The sequence below is a fragment of the Artibeus jamaicensis genome, unplaced genomic scaffold (assembly GCF_021234435.1).
Source record: "Artibeus jamaicensis isolate MK-2021 breed Jamaican fruit bat unplaced genomic scaffold, CSHL_Jam_final contig_685, whole genome shotgun sequence".
Lineage (NCBI taxonomy): Eukaryota > Metazoa > Chordata > Mammalia > Chiroptera > Phyllostomidae > Artibeus > Artibeus jamaicensis.
Window position 1 is genome coordinate 171,282 of NW_026521924.1, and position 12,146 is coordinate 183,427.

A 12,146-nucleotide genomic window follows, 5' to 3' on the forward strand; every position below is an offset into this window, starting at 1 on the left:
CGTTCAGTCACTCTCTATGGAGGCTCATAGAAATGCACTTCACTGGAATTGCCTGCTGGGTGCACACCCCTGGGTAAGAGATGGTGCTGTCAGAGTTAGCAACCAGCAGTAAAGTATGAGTAGGTCTCATGTAATATTTGGGGTATAGTTATACTGAAAATTTATTTTTTTATCCGAAACTCGAATTTAATTTGGTGTCTTGTATTTTTATCTGGAACCTGAATGAAAGAGAAGAAAGCCCTGTTGGGCTGAGCGGAGGGACTGAGCAAATCATTGAGCACAGGGGATCAGGAGTGCTTCCCGAAGGAGGGGAGTCTGGGCCTGGATTTGAACGCTGAGCACTGTTTTGCAGAGAGGTAGGGAAAGAGAGAGGCACAGCTAGGCAGCGCATGAAGATACCTGTGGCAGGGGCCGTGTGAAGTGCAAGGCGAAGGTGAGGTGTCCTCTCTGTGGCTTGACAGTCAGGAGAGGAGGGTAATAAGCCCACCGTGTAAGGATATGGACTTAACCCTAGAGCACTGAGGAACATCCAGAGTTTAAATTCAGGGGCTTTTTGTCTTTTAATTAACTAAAGTTACTTTAATTATAAAAGTAATATGAAGTCATGCTAAAATAAATTTCAGCACTGAGATGTTCAATTTATTTTCTCATCCCCCGAGGTCCAGAGGTAACCACTGTTAACAGGTTCCTGTTTATCCTTTCAGAAATGTTCAGAGATGTTTTGTGCATCTGGAAGCATGTGTGTGCATATTCTGCCTTATTGTAGTTATTGAACTGCAAACTCGATTATGGTCAGCTCACAGTTTTGCACCTGTTCTTTCTCCCACTTACAGTGTTCCTTGGGCTTTGCATAGTAGTACACATGGAGGTCATACCTTTTTTTAAAAAAGATTTTATTTGTTTATTTTTAGAGAGAGGTGGAGGGAGGAAGGAAGAGAAACATCAAAGCGTGGTTGCCTCTCCTGCGCCCCCTACTGAGGACCTGGCTCACAACTCAGGCATGTGCCCTGACTGGGAACTGAGCCAGCAACTCTTTGGTTTGCAGGCCTCCACCCTCAATCCACTGAGCCACACCAGCCAGGACACTTTCTTTTTTAAAATAGACTTTTTTACTTTTATTTGTTGAGTGTCCTGTGATATGAAGGCAGTTAAATATTGGTTCCTAGTCTGTAAGTTTTAAAGTGAATTTGGGGGATACTGATTTACTTCAGAAGCTGGGGTCAGTAAGCCACTCTTTAGAGTTTTCCATGCGGGTGACTCAGTTTGGAGATCTTACACCATCTAGTCAGGCTGTTTATTATGGAATGCCAAAAATGCCATCAGTGAACAAATGGAATCAATTTGCATCACTGAGCAATTATAAAACATGTTCATAATATTTGAATGAACATAGGGTTTTTTTTTTCAAGTAAGCTTCCTCCTACTCACATGTCTGAAAGCTCATAATTTTTATCTTTTTCTGATTTGATATTTTAAGTATTTTTCTTCTTCCCTCCACAAAAATATTGTTCTGTAGCTCAGTTTACTTATTCTAGCTGGTCCATTTGTGGCATTTTATGATCTAGTTTCTAGACCTTGCAAGTAAATTCCTTATTTATATGAAGGGACCATAATTGACTTTTCGGTTGAGAAACCTAATTCAACAGAGTGGCCAGGGAAAGACAGAGTTCATTTTGCTCTATTATCAGATCAATGTTCAAATAATATTTTAGGATTATTTATTTTCTTCAATATGAGAAAAATGTCAAGATTTATTTCTTGTGTTTCTGAAATGTCAGAGGACATTGACCTGAGCTGGGGGAACTCTCAGTACCTGTTGTTTTACAGTTTTGAGCCAAAGGATTATGACAAAGCACTGAGCAGGGATTGTGAATGGTGTCCTCTCGTGCTCAGTGGACTCAGGTGGGAGGGTGAAGGAATCTGGGTTCTTGCTTCTCTGGTGTTCTCTAGATCAGAGATGGCAAACACGAGGCCCACTGGCCGAATCCGGCCCTCCACCTTGTTTCTGCCTGGCGGCAGCGCTGACCTCTCACTTTAACTGTTAAAGGAGTGGTTACATTTATACAGTCCTAAAATTACATTTGGCCCTTTGAAGGCAACTGTGACACCGCTGTGGCCCCCAGTGAAAGTGAGTTTGACACCCCTGCTCTAGACTAATTGGAGGGATGAGTGACATCAGTAGGAATGAAGTCCACATAAGCGGGATAGGTAGAGGAAGGGTAGGCATAGGAAGGGTAAGTGAATCAAACTAGATATGAGACAAGGCTTGCTAAAGAATGAAGATAGGAAGACACCATAGCTTGTGAGGAAGCAAGAACAAAGGACTCTAGGAGGGCTGGTGAGGGATGTGGCTTCAAGTAGAAGATGCCTGTGATGAGGAGTAGGCTGGGGTAAGAAGCATTCATTCATCACTTCAGGCAGTCCCTCACATTCAGCAGCCACTTTGTGAGCACCTCGAAGTTGCAGGTGCTGTGCCAGGACCTGGAGATGTACATGTAGGCTGGCAGGGTCCTTACTCTGAAGTTCTCTGTCTGGCGGGTGAGACAAGCATGTGGTCCATCTGATGAGGGGACAGGGCAGAAAGAAGGCTTGCACAGGCTCTACTGATGACATGTGATTACTTTTAAAATGACTTCAAACTGTTGCCAGCCTTACACTGGCATTGGGAAGCAGCCTGGAGGTGGACAGAGCTGGTAGCTGGGCAGAGGGCGGGGAGTGAGGGGACCTGGGTGTGGGGACACTCAGGTGACTCCTTAGGTCCGGTTAAGTCAGACCATTTCTGCTCTGGGTTAGAAGCTAATGTACAGTATAAGAGCAAAGTGTGGGGACAGTATCAGCTGACTTAGGTTATATCCATATTCTTGCATGCAATTAAAAAAAATAAACTTAAAGGTCAAAGTAAAAAGTTAGTGACTTTCCCAGGGTACAAAGTACGAACATTGTGGAGTTTGTTTCATGAGAGTAAATGTAAGACTAGTCATCATACTGCCGTAGTAATACAGTGTCAGAGCTGTGCTTGTCAAACGCTAGTGTTCATTGGAATCTCCTAGGGCTCTTGTTAAAATGCAGGTTTCTTCCCAGTCCGTAGGTCTGGGGTACAGCCTGAGATCCTCCAAATCTAATGAGTTCCCAGTGGCTGCTGCTGCTGCTGCTGGGTCCTGGGCTATGTTTTGACTGATAAGGGTTTGAGTGGGGTACCTGTCCTTGGGGCACAGAACTTTTTGAGAAACAGGAAGGCTTCCTCAGGACAGTGAACCTGTCGCCACCGCCTTCCCGATCACCACACTTGAGTCATGCAGCATCAAGGAGGCGGTGAATGTTTTGAAACCCACCGAGCATGTTCAGTTTTGATCTCAGAAGTGCTCATTGAAAGACACTCTCATATTACGTCATGGTCTTTCAGTCAGTAGCTTTCCTAGTATTTTTATAGAGTGGATATTAATTTAGAAGTAGGAAAGTACTTTTGTGGTTACCTACAGCTTAGACTAAATGGTCGCGTAGAGGGCCCTTGTACCTCCAAAGGTATAAGGCCCTGGACCTGTGGCATTACGTAACCTCGGGCTTCTGACACAGTGGCAGGGCAGGCGTGGTAGCTGCTGAATTGCTTCATTTTATAAACAAGAATTGACAGGGCCACTTCTAATCTTAGATCCCTGGATAATTCTGTGCTCCCTCCGCCCCACCCCCCAGGTACTTGTTGATATTAGTGGTTTTCAAATGAGAGTTCTAGGCAAGTTAGCGAGCGACTGAGAAATAACTCACAAGGAATGGGAGGAGTCCAGATGGGACAGTCCGGGGTATTAAACTCATTCACACAGTTTTCTTCACCGGCGGGGTATATACTCTAGGAGGCAGTTCGGATGCTTCAGGAAAGGGACCGATTGGTGGCGTATTTGTTTTGTGGGCCACAAGAACACGGGATTTCCCTGAGGCACGTCTCACTTTCGGGCCCAAGGCCTGGAGGGTGGGAGTGGAAGTGCCTTGCGTGTGGGCAGATTCCACGTGGCTCGTCTTCACTCTGGCTGGGAAAAGTCGAATGGGTGCTGGTGACTCTGCTGTGGTTTTTGAATGGTGTCGACTGCAACGTGCTCTTTTGGTTTATGTGTTTTGTCTGTTCATCTTGAGGTGGTCAGGATGCTACCAGCACCTGGTTCCTCTACCCCTGAATTATTTTGAAGTAAATCCCGAGCATCGTATCATTTAATTTGTAAGTATTTTAGTATGTATCTCTAAAAGGTTAAGACAGAAAATCATCATGATACTGTTATCACATTGAAAATAGTAATAATAATTCCTTAATATCATCAAATACCTAGTCATTGTTAACATTTCTCTACATATAATTTCAAAAAGTCTTTTCTGTTTGAGATCCAATTGGTTACATCTTTTAAGTCTATTTTAATAGGTTACTCTTCCATCTTTATATTCCTAGCAATTTGTTGTTACCGTCACTGAGTAAATCTGCTCATTTATCTGCCGGCCTTCCCAGACGCTGGACGGTGCCGACTGCCTCCCTGCGCTCTTGGCGGTGTTCCCTTGCCCCTGCGGTCCCGGTGGTTCAGCAGGCCTGGACTCCGAGGACAGGACGGCCGTGGCAGGGCTGTTGGCCCTGCAGTTAGGACGTGCCCATGTCTGACTGTGTCCTGGAGGCTGGAGTTAGCAACCCTTAATGGTGACTCTTTAGAGACATTAATTCACCATGGTTTGCAAAATGTCTGTATTCTAATTCTTGCATTCCATCTTCATTTCTTAGCTGGAATACCTTGGAAAGAGAAACTTCCCTTCAACAACTGTGACAGTTGTTTGGCTACTCTGGATTGCAGATTGTTTAGGGAACGCAGGGGATACGCTTGAATTTTTTTCCCCCTGTATCTAATAGCGTTCAAAATAATGAGGTGATTCTCTTGATCCTCTAAAGGAGACCATTCCGTTTCTATTTTTCAGATACGAGTTCATAAACCTATGCGTATTCTATCTATTTCTCTAACAGTTATTATTCTTTTTGCTGCTCAACTTTGGCCAGTAGGAACTTACTCAGGCTGACTCTTGAGTCCTTTTGACATGGCCTTTGCGTCAGTTGTTTCTTCCTGTGTAACAAGTTACTCCCAGTGTGGGGGCTTGAAACACTGGTTATTATCTCACAGTTTCTGTGGGTCGAGGGCCTTGTCTCTCAAGGCTGCGGGCAGCCTGCTCCACAGCCAGGGCCTGGTGTGGCTGCCTGTTCACCGAGTGGCAGGCCTCCGTTCCTCAGTACAGGGGCAGCTGGCTTTCCTCATTGCCACGGCCCTCTCTCTCCATCAGTTTTAAATAAAGTTCATGCTAGTTTTTTCTCATTCAGATTTAGGATTATAGAGCTTTTACTTAATCTCATAAATTTTATGCTTGTATCTCTTTTCAACCAAAAACTTTCATTCTCAGTAGCACCTGCATAATTACTCATGTATTATCCCACAGTACACAAACGGACATCTCCCAATGATGATGCCTCCTTTACCACCAAAAGCATGATTACGGAAAATGCTGTGAGATTTCTTTAGAGTTATTTGTCTCCTCACACTCTGTTCCATCACATTGTACAGTCAGATTCTTCCATGCAGTCATAATTGAAATGGTTTCCTACTGTGCAGTACATAGTTAGGTTTATTTGCTTCAACTTAAAAGTTTGCATTTTAGATTCTTTTAATACATAATTTGGAGAAGCATTTTTTTTTAGTCTGTTGATATCTTGCTTCCAGGCATATCCTGTTTAGATCAAATGAACTCTAATATACTCTTACAAAATTAAAAAAAAATTTACATAGCTTTGTTTCATTTTGTGTAAATTATTTTCATCATTCTAAAGGTGATTTACAGAATAAGGTATTTATTTTTTAGAAATCTAGGTTCCAGCCCTGTTTGTTCTACTACATTTTCTTCCTTTTCCAATGGTAGCTTTTTGAAAAGTGCCAGGTTATCCTTCTTATCTTTGAATGAATGGTAGCATTCTTGGATACCTTTTTCCACCTTGCATTCCCCACTTAACAATAGATCCTAGCTTCCACTCCATGGAGGTGGGTAGAGATCTCTACACTCTGTTGTGTAGACATGGTCATTTGTTTTAGGGAATGACACTTTTTTAGGAGTTCTCTTGACTTCCTGTTCTGAATAGAGATGGAAGGAGGATGAGAGGAGGTGTCGGTGCCCCTGCTACTTCCCGAAGCAGCACCTGGTTGTGACCACTAGGTCCACTTTTTCTCTTTGCTCTCATCCTGGCTGGAGGGATAAAGTGTCTTTCTTTTTATAATCAGCTGAATGGGGCTGCTTTTCTCATGATTTACAGCCCTCCAAAGTTTCTGTTACTTCATCTACGTTCCTTTTGACTTACAGTTAGAAATTTGTCCAGATTTTGACAACATGTGATTTGTCAGTTTTTGATAGTGCCAGCTATTTTATGTGTCTTCTTGTTTATATTAGTAAGGATTTGGCAATAGTGGTATCAGGGATTGTACTTCAGATGCCATTTAGAAACAAACTCCCATATGTAAAAAGTAAGAAAGAATTCTTTTTGTAACGATCTTTTTTTCTCCTAACCGAACTGAATTATTTATGTTGCAGGGAAAAGGACTTGGAAGCCAAATTCATTATTCAAATGGAGAAAAGCAAAACAGTAATCACAAACTTAAAGGCAAGTAGTAACCTGGTCTCGTTCCCCTTCTGTGAGCCCGGCGTTCATTGCAGTGACTTGCAGCCGCTTCTGCCCTTTGGCATTCCTTTCTCAGTTCAGTTTGCCCTGTCAGCTGGCTCTTGGATTGGGGTCAGTCATCAAACAAGGGGGTTGAGCTACCGTTTCCTCTTCTATCCCTGGTTTCGTTTGGTCTGAAAGCCAGATCCAAGCTGTAGCACTGGTAGTAAGCTCACTGGCTTAGTCTAGACCCAGGCATTTTTATCCTGTATCCTGTGTCCTTCGCCTGGACACTGACTGCATTTTGTGAATTACTAAATAAGCTTTGGCCCTATTTATTTTTAGTAAAAATAATGATGTTTATAAACTTTGAAAGAGGTGCTAGTATCATTAAAAATTCAAGGGATAAAAGATAAAAACACTGAATTTTTTTTTGGAAGAAAAATTGAAAAAAAATTTTCTAGGTTGGCAAGTTCTTTCTTTTGCACTTAAAATACTCTGTTATTTTCTTTGATCAGTGAATTGTTAGGTCCCTGAATCCTTTTTACCTAGGGAGGAGATAAGGGTGTAAAATTAATAATAAAGACATCACATGCTTTATGGATTCATCCCCTTTTTCCTTAAATATTTGTCACGAACTTACAGGTTTGAATTTCTGAGGCCTGCTGCTGCTTGGTCAAGTGCGGGTCAGTCTCAGGTTGGATTTCTCTTAATTTGTGGCTCAAGGGACTGGGCACTTTGAAATCTAATTTCACAGTGGTGCAGCTTGATCTCCAGTGATAGAAGGTGGGGACGGCCTGCATCTTCCAGTTGGGTGGTGCCCTAGATAATCCGATAGGCCTCCTTTGAGGCTCTGCTGTCCCTTAGCCTGAGGCATTCTCCAGTGGAAGGTCCTTCTTTCCCCACCCACCGCAGTCCTTGTACATTCTAGCTCTGACTGGCCCACACTTAGCTTTCCCTGCTTTGACCTCCCCTGTCTTCTCACATTTCTGCCAACCACCACGAGTTCTTTCCCTGCTGTTAGTGACTTTTGCTTTGCTTCGCTTCATGTACCTTTGTGTACTCATAGTACTGTGGTAAAACTTTAATCATTAAAAAATTGTATTTACTGAAACAGAGTGAGAGACTTTTCTTTGTGCGTGGTGAAATCAATTTTCCTTGATTGCTCTGTTGCTTTTTCAGATTTACAAACATTTCCTTGACTGATATAACCAGAACAGAAACACTCACACTTTTAACATTTTAATAAGAAGAACCTTAAAAAATCTTCTTTACAGTGTCTGAATTTTGTTGAAAAAATATGTTGCTCATTGAATTTATTTAGGAAGCTGTGTGAGGCTTTGGTGGCATATGAAGATTGTTAAATATGTTTTTTGGTTCAGTTTAGATATGGAGCAAGGTAGACAAGGTATATGCAAACATTTGCAATAACGTGATGTGTCTTTGGAGAGTCTAGTCTCTCGGGTGGAAGGAAGTGTTTCTGGATGGAATACTCAAGGGACACTTCATGGAAGAGGAAGCCTCTCACCTGGAGTTTTCACAGGGGCCACAAAATCACATGACTCTAGGGGATTTCAGTTACATAAGGGTCTATGTGAGTAACTGCCCTAGAGTTATGCAGACCCCAACTCTGATGGTTTCACTTATATAAAGGGAACAGTAAAAAGCATTGAAGATAGGATAAAACAGAGACAGGCTAGAGTGTTGGGTTCATATAAAGTAATCATGCTAACAAATCTAGGAAAGTAGCTTTGGGTCCTATCATGGATTGACTCTAGATTTATTTATTTCTGGTGTGGTGGGGGTGCTCAGGAGGAATTAAATGCTTCTTAGGATATGAAGATGAAAAATGGTGATCATTGTATGTTTTTTAAGAAGGAAAAACTTTAAATGAGATCAGCTGTCCACTGACAGTGCTCCTATTATTATCATAATCTTATCTCTCCAGATACCAGAAGGAGGGACTGGGGACTCCGGGAGAGAACGGACCAAGACCTTCACTTACGACTTTTCTTTTTATTCTGCTGATACAAAAAGTCCAGATTATGTTTCACAAGAAATGGTAAGATATTTTCAAAATCTTTATTTTGGTTTATTTCCATATTGAGGAAAACATACCTACCCTAAAATTCTTAAAACATCTAAATAAAAAATATAATTTATGTAAAATTAGTCTTTGCTAACTTAGCTTTTTGGTGGTTATAGAGCACCATTTATCTTAAGCCTGAGAATTCAGTCCCTAAAATGCTGATATTTCTTTTAGCCTCAAAGCATGATGATCATAAGTTTGTTTTAAAACTTTGACACTACTATTTTGAAGGAGCTCTGCAAATAAATCATTTTTAGGCAGACATTTATATGCTGCTGAACTAGACAAATAAGCCACATAGCCTGGAGTCTTGCTGTGGTGCAGAGCTTTATGAGGTGGACTTCAAACACAAGTCACATCTTTCTTGCTGGAGTGGGTCATTGTAGGTTCCAGAAAGAAAGAACATTTTGTCCAAAATAATTATAGAACTTCTAGTAACATGAAACGTGGGCTGTAGGCTTTTACAGTGTGACATGGGCAGATAAGAGTAGACTCAAAGATATTCCTAGGATGCTATTGAATATTGACATTTCATGTGAGCAGAAGGACAAGGGTATTTCCATACATGGGTCAGGGAGGGTATTTGAGCCCAGTGGTGATAGGGAAGGCACTAGTGTTGGGGGAAGAACATGGGTTTCATGGCTGGGCCTCCTCTTGGCCTGTCTGTTACTGCTTCAGGTCTTCATGAGTTTAAATAAGGATAAGAATTCCGGCATGTCCTGGGTTGTAATCCATGCAATGGCATCTCGTCTGGTTTGTTGCAATTAGATGTATCCACATACTTAAATAAATCATCGACACTGTCTGGGAATGTGCAGAAATGCAGAATCTCAGGACCTCTCCCTGATCTGCTGAATCTGAAATTGCACTTTTTACCATGATCCCCAAGTTATTTACATGTACCTTAACATTTCAGAAATTTAGTTGGTTTAGAAATGGATTGTGGAAAAGATTGGTTTTCTGGGGCAATGTAAATGTTGGCATAAGATAGGTTATGGAGCAGCACCACCGACGCTGGCCTTGGGGGTGACGGCCACGGGCAAACTTTCTAGTGGCTTCAGCTGTGGAGGTGGCTGCGGCAGCGGGCTCTGTCCACTAGCAAGTTATCGTGGGGAGCTAGTGGCTTTGGCTTGGAGCAGCTGTTGTCCTCTGCCCTTCACTGCTCTGCAGAGGATCAGCTGCGAGACTGGGATTGTTGACTGCTGTGAGGACCAGCATGGGATCTCTGGGCACCATCTACACACAGTAGATCTGGTATTTATTGGCGCTATATCCTGGGTAAAGAAAAGAATTCAGAGATGGCTGCAAGGTAGGTGGGAGTGGAGCCCAGTTCTCCCTGTGCCCAGCTGGAACACCTAGCTGATCTTTCGAGGAACAGAGTGAACAGCCAACGGAATCCCAGCTTGTATGAAGTTTGGAGGCAAAAAGTTTCAGAGGGCATTGAAAAACCTATGGTGAGGAGATTACCTGGGATGGTAAGATCCCTGAGATCTGCACCAGGATCCAGGCTGCTGCTCTCCTGCCAGCTCCTGCTGCAGGATATCGGGAGGAGAGTTAGATCAACAGTTCCCTTCCCTACCAGAGCAGGAGGGCAGCCTGGCACCAGGAGGGACCTGGATGCTGGAAGTCCCTGCAGGGAAGAGAGGTGAAGTGGGAGACTCACAGAGGTGGTATACACCTGCTAGGACTGTGGACTTGGCACCAGAGAATTGGGGGAGCCAGCCAACACCTGGAGAAAAGAGGAGCCGGGCCGTGTCGGACCCTGACGTGGATAGTCTACTGACCGGTTGGAAAGGGGGGCTGTGTGAAAAGCCGCGTGCTTGTTGGGAGCTGTGGGCAGCTGCTTTGTAAGGAACTCTCAGCAGTGGCTGGTGTGCACCAGGGTGATTTTAGCTCCACACGCCCAGAGTGAATGGCTGAGGGGAATGCTGCATTTTATTGTGTATGTGTATTATTTTTATCTCGTCATTACTTTTTACCACTTTTATTTTATTAGTGTTTTTTTCTTTTCCTTATATTTAGTTTTCCTTGTTTTATTTCCCTGTTTAATCACATTGATTGGTTTTTCTTATTCTCTCTGTCTTGTATTTTAATTTTCCTCCTTTTACTTAACCTGTATGCCAATAACACACAACTCTTTGATCGGGTACTTTCTATTCTGGTTATCCAAATCTTGTATTTCTTATCATATTGTTGTTGTTCCAGCACTATTGTAAATAATTGTTGTTCTATACAGTTGTACATACTACAAAGCAACTCTCCATGATCTCAGCCCACTTCACTTTAATCCTGAGCATTATTATTGTTGTGATTAACTCTATTCTCTCTTACACTGCTCTACTTTCTATACTTTAATCTCACTATATCTCATCCTCTAAACTTGCACAAGTGCTCCGTTTTCTGGATTCAGTTCACAATCCTCTTCTCCTCTAAAAAGAGTGTTATTTCTCTTTCACCTTTTATAAAAAGTGGCTAATTGGGTGAAATATCACAGTTAATGCTATACTTACCCAAAGAATCTCCTATCTCCTCTCTACTTGCTGGTACTTAAAATCCCTTAAAATACTTTCCTGCTGTCTTAATCCATTCTGCTTGCCCCCTGCCACTGATCACATACAAGAATAGGTGGGAGCTGTGAGCATCAGTATACCTGCTTGAGGAGAAAAACCACCAATAAATGAACCACCGAAAGGTAAAAACCCAAGTACAACAAGAGAGCCCACACAAACAGAAGAAAGGGCAAACCTAGAGCATCCAGTCAAGGAGATCAGAGATCACACCACTGAACCTCATAGAATTCCTACCATAGAAGTTCACCCTACAAAGACAGCTGACAAAGTGAAACAGCAGGAAGCACAGAAACAAACAGAAAGAGTCACCTAAAATGGAGAGACAAGAAAAGAACATGCAATAAAAAGAAATGGAAGACTCCCCACTAAAACAGAAAATGAAGGTAACCAAACTATCAGATATAGAATTCAAATTAATGGTTATAAAGATGTTCAAGGAGCTCAGAGACAATTACAAGGAACTGAGTGAGAACTACATCAGCATGAAAAAGGAAATAGAAACTATAAGCAAAAAACAGAAAGAAATGAACAGTAAAATCTCAGAAATAAAATATACACTAAAAGGAATTACAAGCAGGCTGGATGAAGCAGAGGATTGAATAAGTAAGTTAGAGGACAAGGTAGAAAAAAAACACTCAGAGCAGGAAAAAGAAAAGAGACTCAGAAAGAATGAACAGGTGGTAAGGGAACTGTAAGACAACATGAAACGTAACAGTGTCTGTATAATAGGGACACCAGAAGGAGAAGAAGAAGAGCAAGGAATGGAAAACCTGTATGAAAAAGTAACGATGGAAAACTTCCCTACTTTGATGAGAGAAAAAGTTAC

The 12,146-nt window shown here is 42.2% G+C and overlaps 1 protein-coding gene across 6 annotated transcripts in view; it reads left to right on the top strand.

The window, feature by feature from the left end:
* Positions 1-12,146, top strand: part of KIF16B (kinesin family member 16B) — a 317,135-nt gene that overhangs the window by 27,373 nt on the left and 277,616 nt on the right. For 5 of the 6 annotated variants that reach the window (XR_008392618.1, XM_053671038.1, XM_053671039.1 and 2 more), the window contains exons 2-3: positions 6,595-6,664; positions 8,610-8,723. Coding sequence is in view for 5 of the 6 variants with exons in the window: in XM_053671038.1 (XP_053527013.1) it covers positions 6,595-6,664; positions 8,610-8,723 (184 nt within the window). In the remaining variant the exon portion in view is untranslated. The remainder of the gene's footprint in view (positions 1-6,594; positions 6,665-8,609; positions 8,724-12,146) is intronic. The other variant, XM_053671040.1, reaches the window with a different exon arrangement.